Below are 22519 nucleotides of genomic sequence, written 5' to 3'. Positions count from 1 at the left end.
TCAGTAGTAAGCATTGGTAAATCAGTGTTTGAAGGTTCAGGCTTAACTTTTCATTTTCCTGGAATTTTTATTTGCCACACATATGGGTCATTTGTTACAATAAAAGGAATGGTTGCCACTGTATTTGGATCAAGATAGCATAACCTACAGACAAAGGTCAAACATTACCAAACCAACAGGCCATTGGGAAATTTGGACTTATGAAGAAAAATCAGGTTAAGCAGGTAGTTGAATTAAACTGAATTAACGAGTCACATAAAAACTCTTGGAAGTCACAGTAAATTAGCACCAGTGTATGGAAATCTGGAAGTCAGTCAATGCATTGGGTTAGATTTCAATTACACAATGAAAAATTATTTTGGGCAAATTTAATTTCCAAAGTGTGCTGCTCACTCCTAAATGTTTACTACAAAGCTGCTTTTAAGATACAATAGTATGATATTCCTTCTTTAAATAACTTCAAATACTTTATCAAACAATCACAAAACATTAAAAAAATTAAAAAGATCAGCTTTATTTATTTATTCATTTCATTGGGAATCACTTCCTGTGCAGCAAATCTTACCCAGTTCCCCTTTACTCTTAACATGACTGCTGTGTGAAGCATCAACATTTCTGCATTTGCCATCTTAAATAAAAATACCAAAAATTATTTCTGTGCAAGACTTGGAGGATGGGGGCAAAAGGAAACACACAGCGCTTCCTTGAATTGTCATCACACTTCCAATTAGTTTTTCTTAAATACAGAGAAGTCACACCTTGCACATCTAACTTGTGCCAGGAAATTTGCACGCATTTAACTTGTGCCAGGAAAGCATGGCGTGAAAAGAACATTTAAGCTCTCAGACTTGCTTACTGGACTCTGAGAAGCACTTATGAGATCTTGGATGACCCCGTGAGAGCTTCCCAAAGTTTTGTAAGCAAATTTCATAGAATCATAGAATTGGAAGAGACCACAAGGGCCATCCAGTCCAACCAAATTTGAGAGCTTAAAAGCTCTCCTCCTTGCATGGGAGGCAAAACAAACTCAGTGTACCAGCTTCGGAAATGTAGGGATGCACACAAGTGTGGTTCAGGGGTTGTTTCGACTATACACCTGATTTCAACTTTATGCCCCTTTTCTGGAATGTAACCTCCATGCAAGTTGTGAGTCAACCGTATAGTATAAACATAATTTGATGGGGCGAACAGCGCTTTAAAGTTGCAATTGTACTTACTCCAAATTAAGCGCCACTGATCTCAACTGGAGTTGTTTTTTAGTAGAAATGTATTGTAAAATATGAATCAGTTTGTTCATGATGCACTTTGGATAAAACTTAAATTATATAAATCTACAGATGAGAAAATAAAATATTTATTCACATTGCTGTTAAAACATAAAAAACAGTAAAAAGTATTTCTTTTCTGTTTTTGTTTTTTAAAAAAAAACCTATTACAAATATTTGCCACCAAGAGATTCACTTAAGTGGAAAGCCCTCATGAAATTGTTACTTTTTCCAACTCTGCTGTTTTCTATCTCTTCTAGTAACTTGTTTGTTAGTGAAGGGGTGGTAAACTCTGTCAACCCCCTGCCTGCACACAACAGGAAACTACAAAGGGCTGAAATCCTTTTGTCTTTATCCAGGAACAACCACCAATGGTTGTTTCACCTGTGTGTGCACGTCTTTGCAGCCAACCACCCACTAGAGAAAATTAGACCATCAAGCATTTGTTCTTATGAGTTTGCTTTTCTTCAACAATTGTTTATAAAATCAAGTTAACAGCGCAGAAAACCAGGTTGCTGCAAGAGGGTCTAAATTTGACCTTCGAAAGGGGTTGTTGTTTTATTTCAGAGAAACACACAAAAACAAGAACCCTCTCCAGTTGCATTTTTTTAAAAGAAAGTAGAAAAAAGTGATAAAAAGTTATCATGATGGGAAACAAATCCCACAGCATTCCATACAAATTTCCAAACAGTCTGATGATTCACAACAGGCATCCATTATGCCACAGTCCATATCACATGGGCAGTTGCAGTCATCTCCCATTTCCTCTCCACAGCAGCAACAGCAGGCTTCTACTGGGCAGACCCCACATGACGCTTGTCCCAGAACAAGGCTACAGAGGGTGACGAATTCGCAGAACAAGCAGGACAAGATACAGTGCACACAGCAATCTTTGGAAATGTGGCACAGCATGTTGAGGGAGAGAGGAAAGATAAAAGGAAATAAAAAAGTTAAAATTGCATTCTAAATGCCCCCTTTGGAAAAAAAAAAACTGTTAAAGAAAGAGCAATACAAATTGAAGCTACTTTTTTTTTCTTCCCACAATACATAGCTCACATTCCTTGATTTCTGCTTCTGTGCTGCACAAAAGTTTCAGAAGCTCAGCACTGAGAAGAACAATATATTCACAGTCTATAACTAACTTTAGCATAGTTACAGGTGGGTAGCCGTGTTGGTCTGCTATAGTCAAAACAAAATAAAAAATTCTTTCCAGTAGCACCTTAGAGACCAACTAAGTTTGTTCTTGGTATGAGCTTTCGTGTGTATCTGAAGAAGTGTGCATGCACACGAAAGCTCATACCAAGAACAAACTTAGTTGGTCTCTAAGGTGCTACTGGAAAGAATTTTTTATTTTGTTTTAATTTTAGCATAGACTAACATGTCAACAAGGTGTTGACATTGTTCTTCCATTTGATGAGACTTATTCAGCCAGTAAGCTACAAAATACAACTCCTAAGTGAATTTTATCTAGCAAACAGAGAAAAATGAGAGCTAGGGTCGTTATTCCAGACCCGGTATTCTTCTGGACGTGGCATTTACACACTCAGCATACAATCCATGCCTTTCACTATTTTAAAAGAGATACTACTATCCCACAAATGATTTTTTTACATATATATTTCTAATAATTTTTCACACCGGTTCCCAAGTCTGTTCTATGCATTTTTTAATTGCACTTAATGCAATGCTCTAAGACCCAGCTATGCGCATTTTACTGTCTTAGCCATCCGGAGATTCATCTTGGGTTTAATCTAGTAATTAAAGTAGCAGCAGACAACCATCCTGGATATCGGAAGGACTGTCTTCTATCAAAGGCTGCCCAATTTCTCCACTCTGCAGTTAGATGGGCAGTGCCCACAGAAAGGGTTTTGTAGGTCACGACATCACGTTTATGTCTTCTCTGCATCAAACACTTTCTTTGTCAAGACATTCTACAAGTTTTATAGCTGATATCAGACTCACCGACAAGACAGCCAACAAGATATAGAGCATAGAAATTTTTGAATTTAAAGTCAGTGGGGGAAATGCAGCTTCTAAATTTCTTGTTTTGCACTGAATTCCATCCTGCCTTTTAGCCACAGGATATCCTGTGGACAGTATAGGAAGCTAGCGCATAGGTGGAGAAAGGCAATGGGAATTTCATTCACTTTCAAAATCAAACTATATAGAAAATTCAGAATTTCAGGAATTAAGTTATTTAGTTTATTACACAATCTTAAAAAAAATCGAGGTTGAGTAATCTGAGACACTCCCCAAAGATGCTTGGGCTTATAAAAGGGTCATAACACTAGTCTATTGAACACTTTGAGGGTTTTTTCTTTTGAACTGTTGAGCCCTCAGCTGTACCACAAACTGTTTTTGAAACTCCCACCGTTCAAAAAGTGTTTTTTTATGTGATATTGAATGGGTTGGGGCTGATATTTGAGAAAAGTAAATCTAAAGCTTCTTGGGCTCATGGAATCAGGTTCACAGTTCTTTGAAACATGTGTGCATGCATGAGAGGGAGAGACCAGCAATCCAGGCATTGCTGTACTTGAAAAATAAAATTTGACACAGGTAAGACAGCAGTCAAGCCTCTAAACTATATAAAGTGAACAGATCTTTTTGATTTGGGGTAGCCAGACTGTACTAAGATAAAACAGTGTCAAGTTAAACTTACAGTCTTGTAGTGAACAGTTCAGACAACTGAACAAAAATGGGGGGAAATAAGGTTTACATTTTGATTCATTAACACTGCTATCCTGTACTTGTCTACTCAAAAGTAATCCCCACTGAGTTCAATGGGACAGAATCCCATGAGTGTATATAGGAGTGTAATCCTAATTCTACTAGTCATCCTACAGAATTTACAACGTCAGCTATGAGCAGGTGCTTGTTTGGTCAAACATTTCAGAAAGTAGAACCCAGAAATTGATCCACTACAGATGTTCTTCTACCACTTTCAGGTCAAGTATAGGAGGAAGAAAATGTACACATATCCCCACCCCCTCCTACAAGGATATTCTCAACTCTCCCCTCCTCACAGAAAGTAAGCATGAGCCACTCATACTTCCTCTATTGCCACTTAAAAGAAGCAAGCAAGCAAGCAAGCAAGCAAGCAAACAAACAAACACTTGGCTTAAAAAGGGGGAAATAAGAAAATACATAAAAAAATAAAAATACACCAGAAACGTCTTGTTGCAGCTTCTTTAAAGCATCCGAAGATGGCCTTCAGGGAATATCTCTTAATATGAGCCACTGAAGATCTCTGTGAAACCCTTATTGACTTTTCTATTGGTTCCCACCTTTTTCTATTGGTTCCTTCACTTCAGATGTGGTATGGTATATGGGATTTCTCATTTTCCCCTTCTTCTTAAAGAAAACAATGCAACCCCCCCCCCCCCCGGAAAGCAGACTTTAAACATGTTATAGAGAACCTGTGGCCTTTCAGATGTCATTGGCCTTCATCTTCCATCAGCCTTAACCAAAATGGACAGGGCTGATGGGAGATGGAAGTCAACAACATCTAGAGAGCTAGATGCTCCCCATCCTGCTATGTTTTGGTTGCCTTTTAAATGTGGCACTTTTCGTGTGGATTCTGTTTATTAGTGTATCGAGAGTTACATGCTGTGTGTTTCATTTTAATTGTTTTAGTATTTCACATTAATTTAAGCCCCTTTTGCTGTTTTTGAGAAGTGGGGAAGGAGATCTGATAAATGACTGGGAAGAATTGTGTATTCAGTGACCCCCCCCCATGACAAAAATGTGTTTTTTAATTGAAGAAACTGATGTAGGAATTGTGACAATAGGGTTATTGGGAAGAACAGACAACCGCTAAAATGCTTGCCTTCTAAATACATAAACATCTTGGCTTAAGTAGCATTACTTGCATTTGTTAGCTCATTCCTACACACAATGGTCAGAAATATGCAAATAGATTGAATGTAGCATGAAAAGAGGGTTATGAGAAACAAAAAAAGGGGAAGAGCTATACTAAATAAGCTAGATGGTAAAATAAGAAGAGTGGTTGTGTGCATTAAATGGGATTCTTTATATGATGAATAAATGCACCTGTAAATGACCTTCATCCAAAGCTCAGCAGATATGACATGTGAAGTGAAGCTGGGGAGTACAAGTTCAGTGAAGAGGACCAAAGCCAGATTGATGGGGATTAATTAGCTTGTTGTCATGGAGATTGTACTTGAATAAATCTAATACAATTTCCTCCCTGTTTTTTTTTAAATGTAAAGGATGAGCAGAGAGGAACAAACAGCTACATTGACTCCAACACTTAAAAATAAAACAAAATAAAAAACTTTTTTTCCCCTTCCAGTAGCACCTTAGAGACCAACTAAGTTTGTTCTTGGTATCATAAACGTAGTTGGTCTCTAAGGTGCTACTGTAAGGAATTTTTGTTTTATTTTTTATTTTGTTTTGACTATGGCAGACCAATACGGCTACCTACCTGTAATTTAAAAATAAGTGTATCTTATTTTTTCCCTCCATCCAGGCAGTTTGATGCAAATCAAAAAGGGGGTATTTATTTATTCCATTCAACAGGTTGTCACTGAGGCTTAGAGAGCAAAAAAGAAAAAAAAGAAAAACAGCACAACAAATTCTTTCTAGATTCTTTAAAATCAAGTTTTGTCATATAGCTGACACCCTTCTGTTTCATACAAGCCTTCCCTTAAGGAAGACTCCAGCCACAGATGTGATTTATTATTATGAAGCACTCTTATTGTGTTATTGTATATCATCATTTTAGTCTGTAAATAGATTAAGGAAAATCTCCATCTATTTAAAGGGCAATAAATATTTTCAAACAGAGAAAGAAAATGTCAATGACATGAAGATAATGACTGTAGAAGAATGCAGAGAAATAGCTACTGTAATGCAATTTTTTTTTTAAAAAAATGTTGGCTCAGTTTTCAGGCTTTCAAAATGAAATCTAACTTTAAAAAGGCAAAGAACCTTGCATATACCTACCCACAATGAACATCATTCTGTTTGTGGGGCTATCCAGAACAACTACTTAAAAACCTAGTTGATTTCTTAAGGCTGCATTTCAGCTCTGAAAAGAGCCACTGCACTGCATTCTATTTACATAAACAGATACAAGACAGTGGTCTAAATAAAGACACTTCATTCTTAGATAATTAGCAATGGCTAAAGTGGTCTATAGGGACGCAGGTGGCGCTGTGGGTTAAACCACAGAGCCTAGGGCTTGCTGATCAGAAGGTGGGCGGTTCAAATCCCTGCAACGGGGTGAGCTCCCGTTGCTCGGTCCCAGCTCCTGCCCACCTAGGAGTTCGAAAGCACGTCAAGTGCAAGTAGATAAATAGGTAACGCTCTGGCAGGAAGGTAAACGGCGTTTCCATGTGCTGCTCTGGTTCGCCAGAAGTGGCTTTATCATGCTGGCCACATGACCCGGAAGCTGTACGCCGGCTCTCTCGGCCAGTAACGCGAGATGAGCACCGCAACCCCAGAGTCGGACACGACTGGACCTAATGGTCAGGGGTCCCTTTACCTTTAAAGTGGTCTATGTATGCTCACTTACACAGAAAAAAATGTGAAAATATAATGATTAAGACTGGGTATTAATGTGAATTGTTTTTAAAAGTTTTCTTTTATGCACATTCTGTTAACATGGGTTAGGCGGCTATATTTTGCTACTCCATTTTAAGATTACATATCCAAAATAGCCTTCTTGTCAGCTAGCCTTCCCCAACTTGGTGCCCTCCAGTTGTTTTGATCTACAATCTGCAACAACACAGACATACTAGCTGGGACTAATGTGAGTTATACATACATACATACATACATACATACATACATAGGACCAGCATAGTGATGGCTCATTTAGACTTATGGTCAATTTTACGCAAAAAGCTAATATACTTCAGAACCTTTATCCTAAAGAAGTTTCAATTCAGTACATAGTCTGCTCTAGTCCTAGCTTACTTATCAGCTGCCTAAAAAATCACACAACTAATTTGATTTTATGATCTACTGCCTCTATTTTCCCAACAATGCAAATGCTGTCACTGCTACTGTTAACAGCAGTATGTAGGGAGTCTTTTTAGCAAGAATATAAAGGCAGGAACCACATGCACACAATGAAACAAATAGCATCCTGTAGTTCCCTAAAATGGTCCAATTCTATGTAAACATCTGGAAATATATTATATTTTGGATTTTTAAAAAGTAGTAAGAACCACACATTTATAATAACTGGGTACAACCATTCTATGCTATATAGACTATGCAGATTTCCTTTATTTATAGGCCAGATGTGGCTAACCTGTGGGTCTCCAGATGCTGATAGAATAAAACTGTGATCACCAAAGATGTCCAATGGCTGGCTGATGGGAGTTAAGAGATCCAAACATCTGGAAGGTCACAAGTTAGTCATCCTGAAAAAGGCACCTGTTGTTGCAAATCCATACATTGACCTTTACATATTTTAACTACATCACCGAACTAGTGGTGGTATAGTGGCTAGAGTGTCAAACTAGGGCCTGGGAGACCAGAGTTCAAATCCCCACCTGGCCATAAAGTTCACTGGGCAACTTTGAGTAAGTCACTACTTCTCTCAGCCTAATCTACACCTCACAAGTTGTTGTAAGGATAAAATGGAGGGGGAGAGAACAATGTTTGAGCTCATTGGAGAAAGAAGGTAAGCTATAAATGCAATCCATCCATCCAAGGCATAATGTTTCATTTTATTGTGGGAGATATGGGTAGGGAGGAGAAGAACAATAAAAAATTCAAAATGCCAAGTTGACCAAAGATGAACAATCCCCAGCTTTAAAAACTAAGTATATACAGCAGTTAAACAACGAGTGTATATATTATCAGCAGTATTCATGAAGTTGAGGGGGAAAGGTTGCACTGATGTGCATCTCTACATTTTGTGAATATCATTTCTTTTTTTGGTTGCTCAGTTTGGAGAGATCGTTCTGAAGCTCTTCATAGAAAACTAGTGTTTCAACCATCCTGAACCATCTGGTGCCATTCCACCAACTTGCTATTTTACTTCTTATACCCAACACCTGATCTTTATTAATAGGAAGTGCTGATCCTGATACAATCCTTGAGGGAACCCCACTTCTCACTACACTGTGCTGTGAAGAAATACAAAGTTTATCTGTACCCTCTGTTTCTTGTTCTTTAACCAGATACCAATCCATAAAACAACAACTCCAATTCCATTGCTGCAAGGTTTACTTAAGCGTCTTTGGTGAGAAACTTTGTAAAAAGCTTTTGGGAAGTTCACACACACACATATATATAATATTTCATACTGGATATTTGTTGAGACCCTCAAAGAATTCTAAAAGATTATTTGTAAGGAAGAACTTCTCTTCATCAGAAGCCATACTAATTCTTCCTCAGCAAGAGCTTGTTCTTCTATATGTTTACTATAAATTCTACTTTCAATATTACTTCCCACCAGTTTATCTGGAACAGACATTAGCCCAATCATGGGCCTTTAATTTTTTTGCTTCCTCGTAGGTGTGACACTGGCAACCTTCCTATTCTTTAGGAAAGAGGACTTAACAACAAACTGCATAATTTTGTTAAACAATAAACAATTCCTTGTTTGGAACTGACAGGCCAGTTTCTAAACCTTTACAAAAGTCTTTTATGACAAATATGTTCAATTACAAAATGCTGACCTGGGTCAGATTTTTTTTCCAGCTATATTCACAGAGAGATCAGGAAATTCAAAGAAAACCTGTAAGCACTCTGTTCTCTCACAGCAAGAATCAAACGGGTAAAACCACTATCAAAGTGGCAGCTGAGGTCCTCAACAAGGCTTTACTCAAGGCCCCGCAGAGAGTGGAACAGAAGTCCCAGCAGGACATACAAGACTTATATAGACACCAGACATAGGCATGGTGAAGGCCAAGGGCAAACTCTGAAAGTCAAGCCACAGCCAAAACAGCCACAAGAACATCTTAGGATGTTATATAAGCTGATTAAATATTAATTTTTTAAAAAAAGACTCAAATATATGTTTTTCTAATTCCCTTTACAAACATATTTAAGAACTCAAACATTCTGTTATGCACAGTTAACCCTGATTAAAAACAACTACATGCTCAAGTGACAATGTACTAGTCCATAAGCTGACACCATTAAAAACCACCAGCACCAGTTCAGAAACTGATCAATAGCAGGTAGGTCACAAGATTCAGTAATCTTAAAATGTGACCTTTTAAATAAAACTACATTTTTCAGAATTGGGATGCAACTGTAGCAGGACCCAAAGAAAACCGAAGCTCAAATGATACAAAAAAGGCAAATCTAATTATTTAAATCCAGATCTGTATACATCACATCAGGATTGGGAATTAGGATCAGGCTAAATTGTTTTTAATATTCGGTTGAAAGCTGCCCGATGGGCGGGGTATAAATAAATAAATAATAACAACAACAATAACAATAATAATTATCAGGCCTTACTATGTTCATGGCTTATCTCTACCGCAGACTCTTATTTTTCTTCAGCAAAGCTATCATACCAAAGTGAGCCATATAGGAAAAAGTGGGGGTTTGGGGGGACAACTTGCAGGCTGACCCCCACATTCTCTACCTGTGCAGCCTATTCACCCTTTAATTTGGATCTCCTGTTTTATGAGTGATTGGGGTAGATACGGGTTTAAACACACGCTGGTGTACTTTGTAACTTGTTTTTTTTCTTGTAGTTCAAACAGAGTTGCAGTTTTAAAAAGAAAAATGCTAGCCGTGTCAGTTTTAATCTGCTGAATTAAGCCACTGCATCACCCACCTATACACAAGATGACAATACAGCTTCAGTGGCGTACCGAGGGGGGGCAATGAGGGCGGGGCACCCCAGGTGCCGGCCTGGGGGGGGATGACACTCGGCGCCACCCCCACAGCTGCCGCCCAGCACCCCTTCCATGCGGGCGCGGCAGCAACTTTCAAGGCTGCAGCGCGCAAGCAGCAGCACCGACAGGTGCCTGTGCTGCTACTCGCGCACTGCAGCCTTAAAAGTTGCCGCTGCTGCGTCCGTGCGGAAGGGTTGCCGGCCACTTGCGCCTGGCATCTTGGCTGGACAGCGCATGTCCGCACATGCACACTCCACCCTGGATGCTGCGCATGCGTTGTGACGTCATGACGCATGCGTTGTGACATCAGGGTGCACGTGCGCTAGGGAGCAGCACCCCGCCCCCCTGGAGGGGTGCCCCCGTGTTTGCCGCTCCGGCCGGCAAAGCGGCCCCCTGTGCCACTGTACAGCTTGGCCACAAAAATTAAGGTAATTTTAAACACTTTGCTTGAAATAACTACAGCTAGTGTGGCAAGGGTTAATAGATTAATGCTCAAGCCAGGAAGTAACGGTAGTAGCCAAAACCAAATATACATTAAAAATATGCCCCAACAGAAACAATGTTGACAGGGATCCTAACATCTGTTAAAAAGAAGGGGAACTCAGCAGTCTGTATTTTTAAAAAAATGCACTGTACAACCTAAAATGATGTTTTCTAAACAAAATAACTGAAGTAGATGTGGTGGTCTGGCATCCAGGGGCACAATCCTCCAACAAGTGTGCTAGATGACACTGTGGGGATATTGCCAGAGAAGCAAGGAAGAGGAACTTAAAATGGTTCAGTTGAGTGCTGGGGAAGCAGCAAACCCTGTAAGCAAGGATTCAAGAAGGTCAGACTGGCATGGTGCAGGAAGTTAGGCACAGAAGCGGAAGAATTCAGAGGCGATAGGTACAGGAAATAAGATGGCACAGGTTTCAGAAGCTGAGAGTAAACGTCAGGAGCTGAAACCGGGTGTTTCTAAAAAAAAAAAGAGAGTCCTAGTCATGCATTACTTGTGTGTAGGACACTCGCGGTCTCAAACCAGAGCAGGCTGCCACTTCATGCCCCTTCAGGGTCACACTTAACATCCTGCTTTGCAGTATTAGCTTTACCCTCCAATGGTAAGATTTAACACCTTTTCAGAGACAAGTGGTGTTCCTTCCCCCTTCAAAAGCCTACATTAATAGAACACCAAATTTAAACCGATTTTGATCACTGGCTATATAGCCCTACATTATATTCCACTTAACGTACAGGAATTAGAACCAATCTACATATTCAGAAATATTCTATGGCACAGCGCTTCCTAAGTTACAACATCTCAGGCTGCAAGTTAGGGGCTCCAATGCATAAAAGCTGTCCTATGAGTAGAATTTCCAAGCATGACGAATGTAAGGCTAGAGCATTCTCCCTGGCAAGCTTTCTACACTTGGGAAAAGGGAATATGCTATAAGGGAACATAAAATAATGTGGTCTCCAATCTACAAAAACAAAATGGTGCTGTTTATGATGTACTGCACCATTCAGAATTTCTGAATGTATAGAGACGAAAGAATTGATTTATGAAGACTAGCAGTGCTAAGTGAAATCATGGCTTTGACAAAGTAAGCCCCTACAAACTGGTAAAATTTAGAAGACGTGTAACAGCAGTGTAAAAACATCTGTATGTATTAGACATAAACAGTTATTCATCTTTGGAAATCTAGGTTCCAAGAAACTGCCAGGAATTACTTCTTAAAATACATTTTCATGTCTGTATGAGAGACTCTATTTGGCCTCTGTTCCTGATTTTTCATTCCACCAAACAGTGTGCTAATACGGCCAGGGGATACTTCCTAAAACTAAACACAGCTCAGGACTGCATGGATTACAAGCCCAAAGCACGTTAGCCATGGCTGGCTAAGTCAGGAATGACTGGTAAAAGACAAAGCACCAGCTTGGACCATAATCAGACTATGTAAAATTATAAACTGATATGCAAAAGAAATTGGGGAGAAAAGTCTACAAAGTCCTCATTTAAGCTTGTTAAAATTCACCTGGACACTTTCTAACAGAGAGCAGTTGCTGATTGGGTCCAAAATGTATTTCCTGCTTTGCTCTACCCTTGTATTTCAGCCTCTTATCCTACTTCCCAGGAATTAGTCTGTAACAATGCAAACACTTCATATTCTGTATCTCTAAACATGTGCGTTTGGGCCTTTAAACCTCTCTTAACTGACTCCCTAAAGCACAGTGAGACAGATACCTGACGTGAATTGGTGTCTGACTACCAACAAAAAAAATAAGAGAATCTACCAGTTTCTGTTTTAACAGATAAAGCAAAGTCTGCTGATCGCAGTGTCATGAATAGGAGAGCAGCAGATTTAAAATAGGCTCAGGAACCATGGGGCCATTAGAGTAATTGTGGTCAGCAACACACACAGAAATGAAATATGTTTACTTAACGGACATGCGCTGTACAGTGAGAAGAAATAAGTGAAAACCATTCGTATGTGCGAATTATGTATTGGCTTTATAGCAGTATGGTGGTAATGTAAGCACTGGCCTAGGTTTTGAATACCTTTTGGACAGCATATACAGGCTGCTCAGAAATGTATTATACAATTTTCAATGACAAAATTTCATTGACAAAAAGCTTGCCAATACACATACTGAAGTATTTGCTAATCTTTTAAGAGAGGGATGAGGAACCTGGATGCATTTACCCATGGGGTTAATTTGTGTTTTGTTTTGTTTTATTGTGTGCCTTTGGTCATGGCGTTCTAAATTTCATTCACACCAGTGGGAACTGCAGTCTGAAATGAAAGTTAAGTTAAAAACCGGGATCCCACCTCTGAACTGATAAGCAGAATAATTTATCCTGGTGTGTGTGTAATGTTCCATAAGCAGCTTTCCTAATGGAAAGCTACTTGTGGAACATCACCTACCCAACTTACAGCTAGGGCTGTCTTAAGCATATGCGGCGTCAGGGTGCAAAGATCCACCCGGCGGCCCCCCTGGTTGCCCAGTCCCAGGAGGGCGGAGCTGGCGGGCCGCCTCAGCGTTTCACTGGCTTGGTCGCCCTCGAACTCACGGCACAGAGCTGTCAACAGCAGAAGAGCCCGCCGCAGTGCTCCAACCGACGGGCAGGCTCTTCCCCAGACTCAACTCTCGGGCCCCGGACTCTTGACCTGGAGCATAGCTGTCAACTTTTCCCTATTGGGGGAATCCTATTGGGAACAAGGGAATTTCCCTTAAAAAAGGGGAAAAGTTGAAAGCTATGACCTGGAGCCCCTCAGAGCCCGGCACCCCACACCCCTAGTGCCTATGGGCAAGATGGCCCTGCTTCCAGCCCAGGATTGACCCAACAGTTGAACAGTCCAGGGGTGGGGATGATGCTCCATAAACAGCTTTCTTTTAAGAAAGTCTTTTGCAGAGCCTCACCTAGGACCTGCAGGATCACAGCTGTTATGGGGAGTGGGTGATCCTGGGGGTGTGAGGTTCCGCAACTAGCTTTCCTTAAGGAAATCCAGTTGTGGAGCCTCTCCTGGACCTCGCAGGATCACTTGTTGAAGGCAGCAGCAGGGGGGAATTACCTGGACCCTGCAGGATCACGGTTGTTATGGGGAGTAGGCAATCGGGGGTGGGGGTGGTGCTGAGGCTCCACAGTGACTTTTTTTAAATGAAAGCAACTGCTTGCATCACACACACCAGGATCCACCCATCTGCTCATCAGCTCTTGAGCAGAGGGGGGATTCCGCAGTATGAGCCTCTACTGGACCCTGCAAGATCGCTTGCTGAGGGGTAAGGCCAATGGCGTGGGGTGTGAGGCTCTGCAACAGGTGACTAAAGTCACTTGTGGTGCACCCTGCAAAGCCTCAGCTTGTACACAGATCTATAGAAACTTCCGGAGCTGCAAGCAGATTCCAGGCTCGCAAATGGTTTTGTTTTCTCCTATAAGTAAGTAACAAGAAAATGAACAATGAACTTGGTTTCTAGAGGTACAGTGGTACCCCGGGTTACGAATGCAATCTGTTCCAGGTCGCGGTACGTAATGCGGCTGTGCGTATCACGAACGCATGGAAGAAACAAACAAACAAAAACCCTGGAAGAAGCGCGATTTGAGCGCTTCTGCGCATGCGCGAAGTGCGCAGAATGCTTCTGTGCATCTGGGGGTCATGCATGCTCTGGAAACACTTCCAGGTTGCGGGCGTTCGCAACTTGAACGTCCGCAACCAGGGGTTCCACTGTATCTTGGTTTGGTTTTGTCATGTGAAAGTTTGAACATAATGTGCTACATAAATAAATAGTTAGGGAAATGTCAGAAAAAAACAGAATAAACTGCATTGTGAATGCAGCTTCTGTGAGCTGCCATATGTTGTTGGTAGTGCTATTTTTATAAAAAGAGGTGCTGGAACTCACCATGGACGCCTCCCTTGTTCTCTTATAATGGCAATGGCACTCACCTGAGAGGCGCCGGAACTGAGTTCCAGTGAGTTCCAGTTGAAAAAAGTACTGGTTGTTGGGTCTCTACGTCCACGAGCCTCAACCAGCATAGTAAATGGTCAGGGACAACTGGAGTCTATAATATCTGGAGCTCATCAGGTTCCCCTTCCTTGTCCCAAGTCAAATCATTTCCCCTCCATGTTGCATATGTGATGGCATTGCCAAAAAGCAATTCAGAGCTACTCCAATTTACAGATATGATCAACAGTGAGGTGCACAAATGTTTTGAAAGCAGGAAATCTCTCATTTCAATTTCCTACAAATACTTAATATTTCCTTTGGGGAAGTAACTTGTATTTTGTTGTAATGATTTCTATTTGCTTCTGGAGCACGACTCGTGCTCTTCAATTATTTTTAGCTGATTGTGTAATTATTAGCGGGATTGGCTTTTGGTTATTCTGTGTTCAGTTTACTTATAAGGTTTCAGCTTACCTTCAGGTGAAGAGCCTGGCTTGTGAGAGTACACAGAGCTCTTCTTGCTGCTTCCACTGTTGACAGACAAGCTGGACTGAATTTTTCTGTGCATTTTTTGGGAAACAGGTGCCGAGAACTTTCTGTTATCTGGTGCCCCACACTTGACTCCATTGTGCATCCCACTTGTGTTACTCAGCCCAGTATGGCCATTTTGTATTTTGCCTGTTTCTTCCTTACACTTTTCCAGCGGTGAAGCATTTGGTTGTGGCAAACGCTGAGGTTGTGCTTTAAAAAGAACAAGAAAAAGAGACAGTGGTTTAACACGTATCTATGGAGAAGAAACTTTTTTCTTTCCTTTTTGAGATCCACACAAAAACACACTGAAGGCCTAGGAAGCCTTAGGACATTATTTTTATGTTGTCCTAATCTTCAGTGCCATTTCCAACCTGAAAAGGAAGAGGATTGGGCTCGAAAGTCAAGGGCAAATGGAAGATGTATGGACTCAAGGACCAAGCCAGAGGAACTTGGAGACGTGTGAAAAGGACATCCCTGAGGGGAAAAAACCCACCACAAAAGCAGTAAGCAATGGACCAGGTTAACCCTCTCCCACAACATTTCCTCAATATACCACTGTTTACCCAAAACTAACATTTGCATATATGTGTGTGTGTGTTTTCCCTGGTGAAACAAGTATCATGGGGGAGTAGGGGAGGGATTTAGATCAGCAGAAAGGTTTGAAACCCCATGCCCTCCAATGCCACAGCACTGCACCAATTTAGTTTCTCCGTCACTACTGCTCCCCAACTCCTTTCTTGAGGTAACAGACTGGAATATCCAGATACATATTTCCACATCCCATCCAGTTTGGTCTTAAGTGGTAAGTGAGCACAGTATCCAAGACTATTAAGTAATGTCTTTACCGTTTACATGTATGTAAGTTAAGGAAGGATTTTCAATTCACCATTGCCATGCTTTCTGGAAGATAAGTGAATTTATAAGAACGTCAACTCTTTTCTTAAAATGAAAGGTTTGTTTTAAAGATACTGAGCTGCAAGCCAAGAAGCTCCCAATTTGAATCTCAACCTTGCCCTGAACTCACTACGTGGCCTTTGGCAAGCTACTTTCTCCCAAACTTAAGTCTGCAATATAGAAGATAACAATACTGTCTTGTCTTACAGGACTATTATAAGGATTACAACTAGATAATGTGTGTGAAGTGCTTTGAACACTTGACAGCTGTACACAAATGTTAAGTACCGTGTGCCATAATAAAATAGAGGACATGTAATATTTATCTTAAAAAACAAGATACTTTGAGGATTCCTGTATTAAAACAATATAAATCTTAAGAGCTGTGAAGCCAAGCAGAGAAAATGTAATATCTTGAGTCAAAGCAGGATTCTCTAAACTGGACTGAAAATTAACCCACATTATTCATTACATTTCTGTGTTGCATTTTAGCCAGCAAATTCCCATGGCCGTTTAGATAAAATTGGAACAATTGGTGAATATTAAAACAATGGTGCTAAAACTCACAATGAGTAAAACAGCTGGTCGACAAAGGCGAAGAAAAACCAAAGAACCTGATGAAAAAAAACACCAACTTCTGTTAACAGCAAATCAAACCCTGGATGATTCTCCAGAAGCCCACCTTAAACAGAAGCATGCAGCTACCATATAAAGTCTTGCTCTTTATTTTGTATACAATCAATGTCAGAATATGCGTTTTTAGATCAGGGCATCATCATTTTTTACGCTTGTGGTGCTCTGGGGTGTGTATGTGTGTGTGAGAGAGAGAGAGAGTGAGTGAGAGAGAGAGAGAGAGAGAGAGAGACTCCTTGAGATATTCAGGCCCTAGATCATTTTGAGGTTTAAAATATATAAATGACCAGAAACAAACTGGTAACTAATGAATATTTTTTTAAAATGGGTTTAATATATAGCCACTTATACTCATCAATATGTGAACTAAAGCTATTAGCAGACTGGCATCAATACTCTGGAACACTGTTCCTGTTCAACTAAAGTGAGGCACCCACAGCTATGGTGTTCTGTCACCTGATGAAAACATTTCTGTTTCACCAAGTGTTTTCCAGAGAATTAATTTGATTCAGTGTTGGTCATTTGTTGTGTATTTTGTGTTTTTATATGTGCTGAAAGCTGCCCAGAGTGACTGATGAGTGGGGTATAAATAACAAAATAATAATGATAACTTAATTTTATGTTTTGATTATTTTATGTACCCCATCATATTTACATGACTTGTTAGTTTGTACTTTCATATATAAAAGGGCAGTTATATTTTGGTCAGGTGAAGTTTCTGGGCCAATGAAACTTAGCCCCATATTCCCTAAGCAGCCTTTCATCAACACTACATTAAAACTATCATGTACAATAATAAAAAAATCAAAAAGACACAACAAAGGAATGGGAAGTCACAGACAGCATAAATTTACAGCCCAGATTTAGAACAATTTAAAAGTTTCATAAACCACAATGACATTGCAACTCTAAATTGTGTAAGAGGTAAATCAATGTAACTGATCGCTTTAAGAAAATATATACCGTACTTTTCCGTGTATAAGACTATGGTTTTTTTAAACTCTAAAATAATGTTCAAAATCTGGGCTCGTCTTATACACGGATAGTATCTCCCCCCATTTTCTTAAACCGGAGTCCCCAAAAATAGGGAGTGTCTTATAGACAAAAAAATACGGTACATACCAGTAGAAAATATATATACAGTGGTACCTTGGTCTACGAACTTAATCCATTCCGCAAGTCCGTTCTTAAATCAAAACCGTTGTTAAACCAAGGAGCGCTTTCCCTAATGAGGCCTCCCGCTGCTGGTGCCCTTCCACCGTTCCAATTCCGTTCTTAGACTGAGGTGAAGTTCTCAAACCGGGACACTACTCCCAGATTTGCGGAGTTCGTAAACAGGACTGTACTTAAACCAAGGTACCACTGTATAGCAGTAGTATATAATAACTTATGTGGAACAGGCTCATGACATATGGAAAAGAGACTTGCACTGTCGCTTGCATATTGGCCTCCTCTGTTCCCAACTCCCTTGCAACAGATATGAAGGGGGGCAAAGACACTTCGGCCTCATAGAGTTGGTGCGCCTTACTCAGGCAAAAGAAAGGTCATTTAAGTCACACCACACTGTCCATTGCTGACCCTACCCTTGAGTCAAATGGTGGGATTTTGTAAGGGGTGGGAATCAATTAAAAAACAATGAATGGTACTTCTGACAGGAAACGGGGATTATAGGAACTTTGTGTTGCCCAACATCCTCCTAGTAATAGCAGCCTTTGATTTTTCAAGGGAAGAAGGGTTTTCAACTACTATAAGGACAAAAACAATAGCTGATCACACTGACCCTCTTCTTCTAGAGCACAAGCGCACACACATATTACTGAAAACATAAAAGCCTCCTTTATACCACTGTATGTCCAAAGGACCTTAGTTAAAACATTGGAAAAGGAAAAAATAATATTTGTCAGAATAACTAGACCTGCAAATAAACATTTGCCTAGTTGCTTATGGGAAACAGGACATGCCTCTAAGCTAAAAAAACAGTGAAGCTCTATAGTTCTGTCTTTCTCTCAGGCCTCACTGCTAACTAGATATGTGTGGTCAGGCAGGATGTTTCTTTCTTTTTTCTTTTTTTAAAAAGCAACACACACTCTCTTGCTCTTATAAGCAAGGCTGATAACTTATTATTTAATTCAAACCTTTTGGGTCGACCCAGCCTTTTAGAATTAAAGACACAACACCAAAGCTCCACTCAATCATAGAAGTATAAATTCATTTCAAGTACCTCCAGTGATCACAAGTACTCTTGCAATTCACTGACAAAAGGAAATCCCCAAAGGTGGTAGTAGGAACTTAAAATGCAATAGCTTTTATATAGGTAGAATACTCCCTTTAAGTGCATAGGCAGAGAAAACTTATCCAAACCACTGGCATAAAACTCAACATTCCCCATTTCTATGCAAGACTAATTTGATCTTGTTCATTTTCACCCTATGTAGGTATTGATAAAGAGGTAATCATCTCTGGGATGTGGAAGTATCTTACCACTTAACAGTCTGGCAAGTAGATGCATTATTTGGAATTCTTAGATATAAAATGTTATGCTTCACCAATTGTCAGCTGTTGGAAAAGATGTTATCCTTTGTCAATAAATAAGAAGAGAGAACATAGGAAGAATTCTGTAAATCTAAATGACAAAGTTATTAGAATTGACAGTTATGACCTTTAGAATCTAGCAGAATTGGAAATGGTTGTTTGCAATTGTTTACATTTCAATATCATATTACAATACATGACACATGATCATCTCCCCTGTCTTAAAACATCAGGCCTATTTTGCCAATTAATGGGAAATGCGAAGTCTTGGGGAAGTGTAGCCATGCAAAGTTATTTGTTTTACTTTCATTTTATTATTTTTACTAGGATCAAGAGATAAAATTCTGCTCCCAAAGTACTCTTATTTCAGTAACATTAACATACAACTTTTTAGCTGACTGGCTTTAGAGTATTCACATATGATATGTAGGTCAAATCAAAAGTGAATAAAACCCCCAAATGTATTAGTTATACCAATTTAAATTTATTTTAACTTTATTGATAATTTTTCACTAGGGAGACTTGAATCTTATGGTTAAAATACACTTGAAACCAATTAGGAACCATATGACTGCATTCTAGTATAAAGAATAAAAAGCATTTGACAGTTTTAAGATTAAGCCACAACCATTCAGTTTAAAACAGCAATGTTTTTACCTTATTTTTAAAGGTTGTATATATCTTAAAGAAAAGAAAAGCGTAATGCGGGAAACGACACAATGCTTTCTTAAAACACAGTGATACCCAGGGACTTTCACTCTCCCTTTAATGATCCGCTGCTCTCATTCAGCTGTCTTTCTTTTTCTTTTTTTAAAAATCTTTACATATGTGACAGCTCTGAAAAGTAGACCATAGACCATCTGGCATTTTCAGAGGTGTAACTTGTGCAAATTCAGCTCTACTGGGAACACAATGCTATCTTCTGCCTGCGTTATAAAAGATACAATAGAATGTAGAACTTATGAGTTGTTTTGAATTATTCATTTTTTGCCTGTATATTCAAGAAATTTTACAAACTCTGCATTTTGTACTACATAATCACATGCGTTAAAGGTACAAAGAAACTTTTTGACACCTCTTTTCTACAGAAAGATGGCATTTTGTTTGATATGTGAACATTCAGTGTCTGTTATATCATTCTAAACAGACCATGTGCTGCTACAAAAGCCCCCATTTTGCACTATGTATGAGAAAAAATTTATTCTTGTTATTCAGTAACTAATTCAATACACATCAATATTTCCAGTACTAGATTTATGAACATTCAGCAGCTTAAATCCAGGATGGCATTGGTCATCAACTTGTGTGTGTGTGTGTGTGTGTGTGTGTATCTCACAACACAGAATGCTACCTTGTTAAATATCCACAATGAATAGTTTTAAACTGTCTTAAGAAATACTGTTCTTCCATGGTTAAAATGTTCTTAGAGTGCAGCAAAACCAGTGGATTTAGGTCAATCTTTTATACAGTGTTAATACTAGAAAATTTTCACCAAGAATGATAAGTATTGGATTAATGATTCAATAGAATGAATCACTTTTGATAGAAAACTAGCAGATAATGTAGCCAGTAATAACTATACATGAATCTGCTGCCTGTGGAAAAGCAATAAAAAGGCAATATATTGCTACAGCATATAATCTATTAGCATGTTTCACTGCAGTACTGTCATTGGCCTCTTCATAAAGCACACCTTAATATAATAACTTTTGTGTTACTTAACCAACTTTACACAGTAATTTAATTGTAAGGTTAGTAGATAGCATAAAATAGTTCCAGGAATTTAACATGTATTTATTACTAAAATTTTGGAGACTTGGAACGAAGTGATTACACACGTTCTTATTCTGATTTCAAACTTGCTGCAATTTCCAGCTGACAAAAAAGTATTACTTGAATATATTTTGTGAACTGTGTTTATATAGACAGACTTTTTTTCACTGCACATAGATACACAATTTTCAAACAAATTAAAACTATTTTCAAACACTAATTAATAAGCAGCTATAAGGACTGTGAAATGCACCCTGGGCAGAATTCAGTTTTCAATATATGAGGGCACAAGTGCAAAAAAACCCAACAATGCAAAGCAAAAATCAAACAAGTATGTTCAAACAATGACATTCTTAATTTATGTGTGTTATTTTGAGTTTGATTTAAATAATTTACATCTGTGAAGTTGGAAATATGTGTGCAATGTTTGTGTTGTTATTTATTTCAGAAAAGCTACTTAAATTTTAATATGCAAATTAAGTTTTTTACATATTGAATAAAATTAAAATACTCCATGAAGAATTTAATATACCTAGATATACAACATAAAAACAATTAACAAGCACTCTACCCATCAGAATAATAACAGAATAATAATAAACATTTACACAGTTATTAATTTGAGTGTGCCAAGTAATATATATATAATCTCTGCAATCCTTATAATAATCCTCTATTATCCTCATATCAGAGGCTTGGAGTCTTGCTGTCTGGGCAGCCCAGGATCTCCAGCCCCGGAGATGTCACTTTGGTGCTGCTAACACAGTGGTTTGACTTCAACCCCAAAGGCACACTCCACTGTCTCCCAAGACAGACGGTGCCCTTAATATATGTTGTGTGTGTGTGTGTGTATGTGCATGTGTGTGTGCATGAACATGTTAGGGGGGACTATTGGTACAATCATCTATTACAGGAACCTGATATGAAAAAAAAACTGTATTGGGATTTGCTCTACACAGCATCCCATATGCAATGTTAAAAATGAAATACAAATTACCATGTTCCTTTCAAAATCAATATAGTATTCACATGCAATTTTGTTTCATGCAAGGGTTGGAAAATGTATTGTTTTTTGATAGCAGAACATAGGGCTCCCTTGAATGTGCAAAGGAGGGAATCTATTAGGTTAGTATTAGTCTGAATCTTTTATTTATCCCTTAAAACATTAATTGGACTTGATACAGTGGTACCTTGGGTTACAAACACCTCAGGTTACAAACACTTCAGGTTACAGACTCCCCTAACCCGGAAGTAGTACCTCAGGTTAAGAACTTTGCCCCAGGATAAGAACAGAAATTGCGCACCGGCGGCAGCAGGAGGCCCCATTAGCTAAAGTGGTACCTCAGGTTAAGAACAGTTTCAGGTTAAGAATGGACCTCCGGAACGAATTAAGTACGTAACCAGAGGTACTTAGAACTGTGAAATATTTTGTCAAACTGGATTTATAATATACTATGGAGGATAAAAGTTACGTCTGAATCAGGAAGTCATCTCTTTATTTCCTGTACCATACTGAAAATTAATCAATGCCTTAGACGATACGGAACATATAGTATCAAATATATTCATTGTAGGAGAATTGCCAGTCAAATCTATGCAACCACTAGCTTGAGGAGAGTTTGTGAGGTTTACAAA

At 39.1% G+C, this 22519-nt stretch overlaps 1 protein-coding gene across 3 annotated transcripts in view; it reads right to left on the bottom strand.

Annotated features, from left to right (window-relative positions):
• Nucleotides 1–1877: 1877 nt before the first annotated feature.
• The window catches only part of MDFIC (MyoD family inhibitor domain containing), a 40322-nt gene continuing 19680 nt past the window's right edge, over nt 1878–22519 (bottom strand). For all 3 annotated transcript variants that reach the window (XM_033161782.1, XM_033161784.1, XM_033161783.1), the window contains 2 exons: nt 14996–15262; nt 1878–2155 (listed from right to left, as the gene is read on the bottom strand). In XM_033161782.1, coding sequence (XP_033017673.1) covers nt 1908–2155; nt 14996–15262 — 515 coding nt within the window. In that variant the 3' untranslated portion in view covers nt 1878–1907. The remainder of the gene's footprint in view (nt 2156–14995; nt 15263–22519) is intronic.

This window comes from Lacerta agilis, chromosome 10 (genome assembly GCF_009819535.1).
Source record: "Lacerta agilis isolate rLacAgi1 chromosome 10, rLacAgi1.pri, whole genome shotgun sequence".
NCBI classification, from domain to species: domain Eukaryota; kingdom Metazoa; phylum Chordata; class Lepidosauria; order Squamata; family Lacertidae; genus Lacerta; species Lacerta agilis.
The sequence above is the reverse complement of the archived record's forward strand: the minus strand, read 5'-3'. Positions and strand labels throughout refer to the sequence as shown.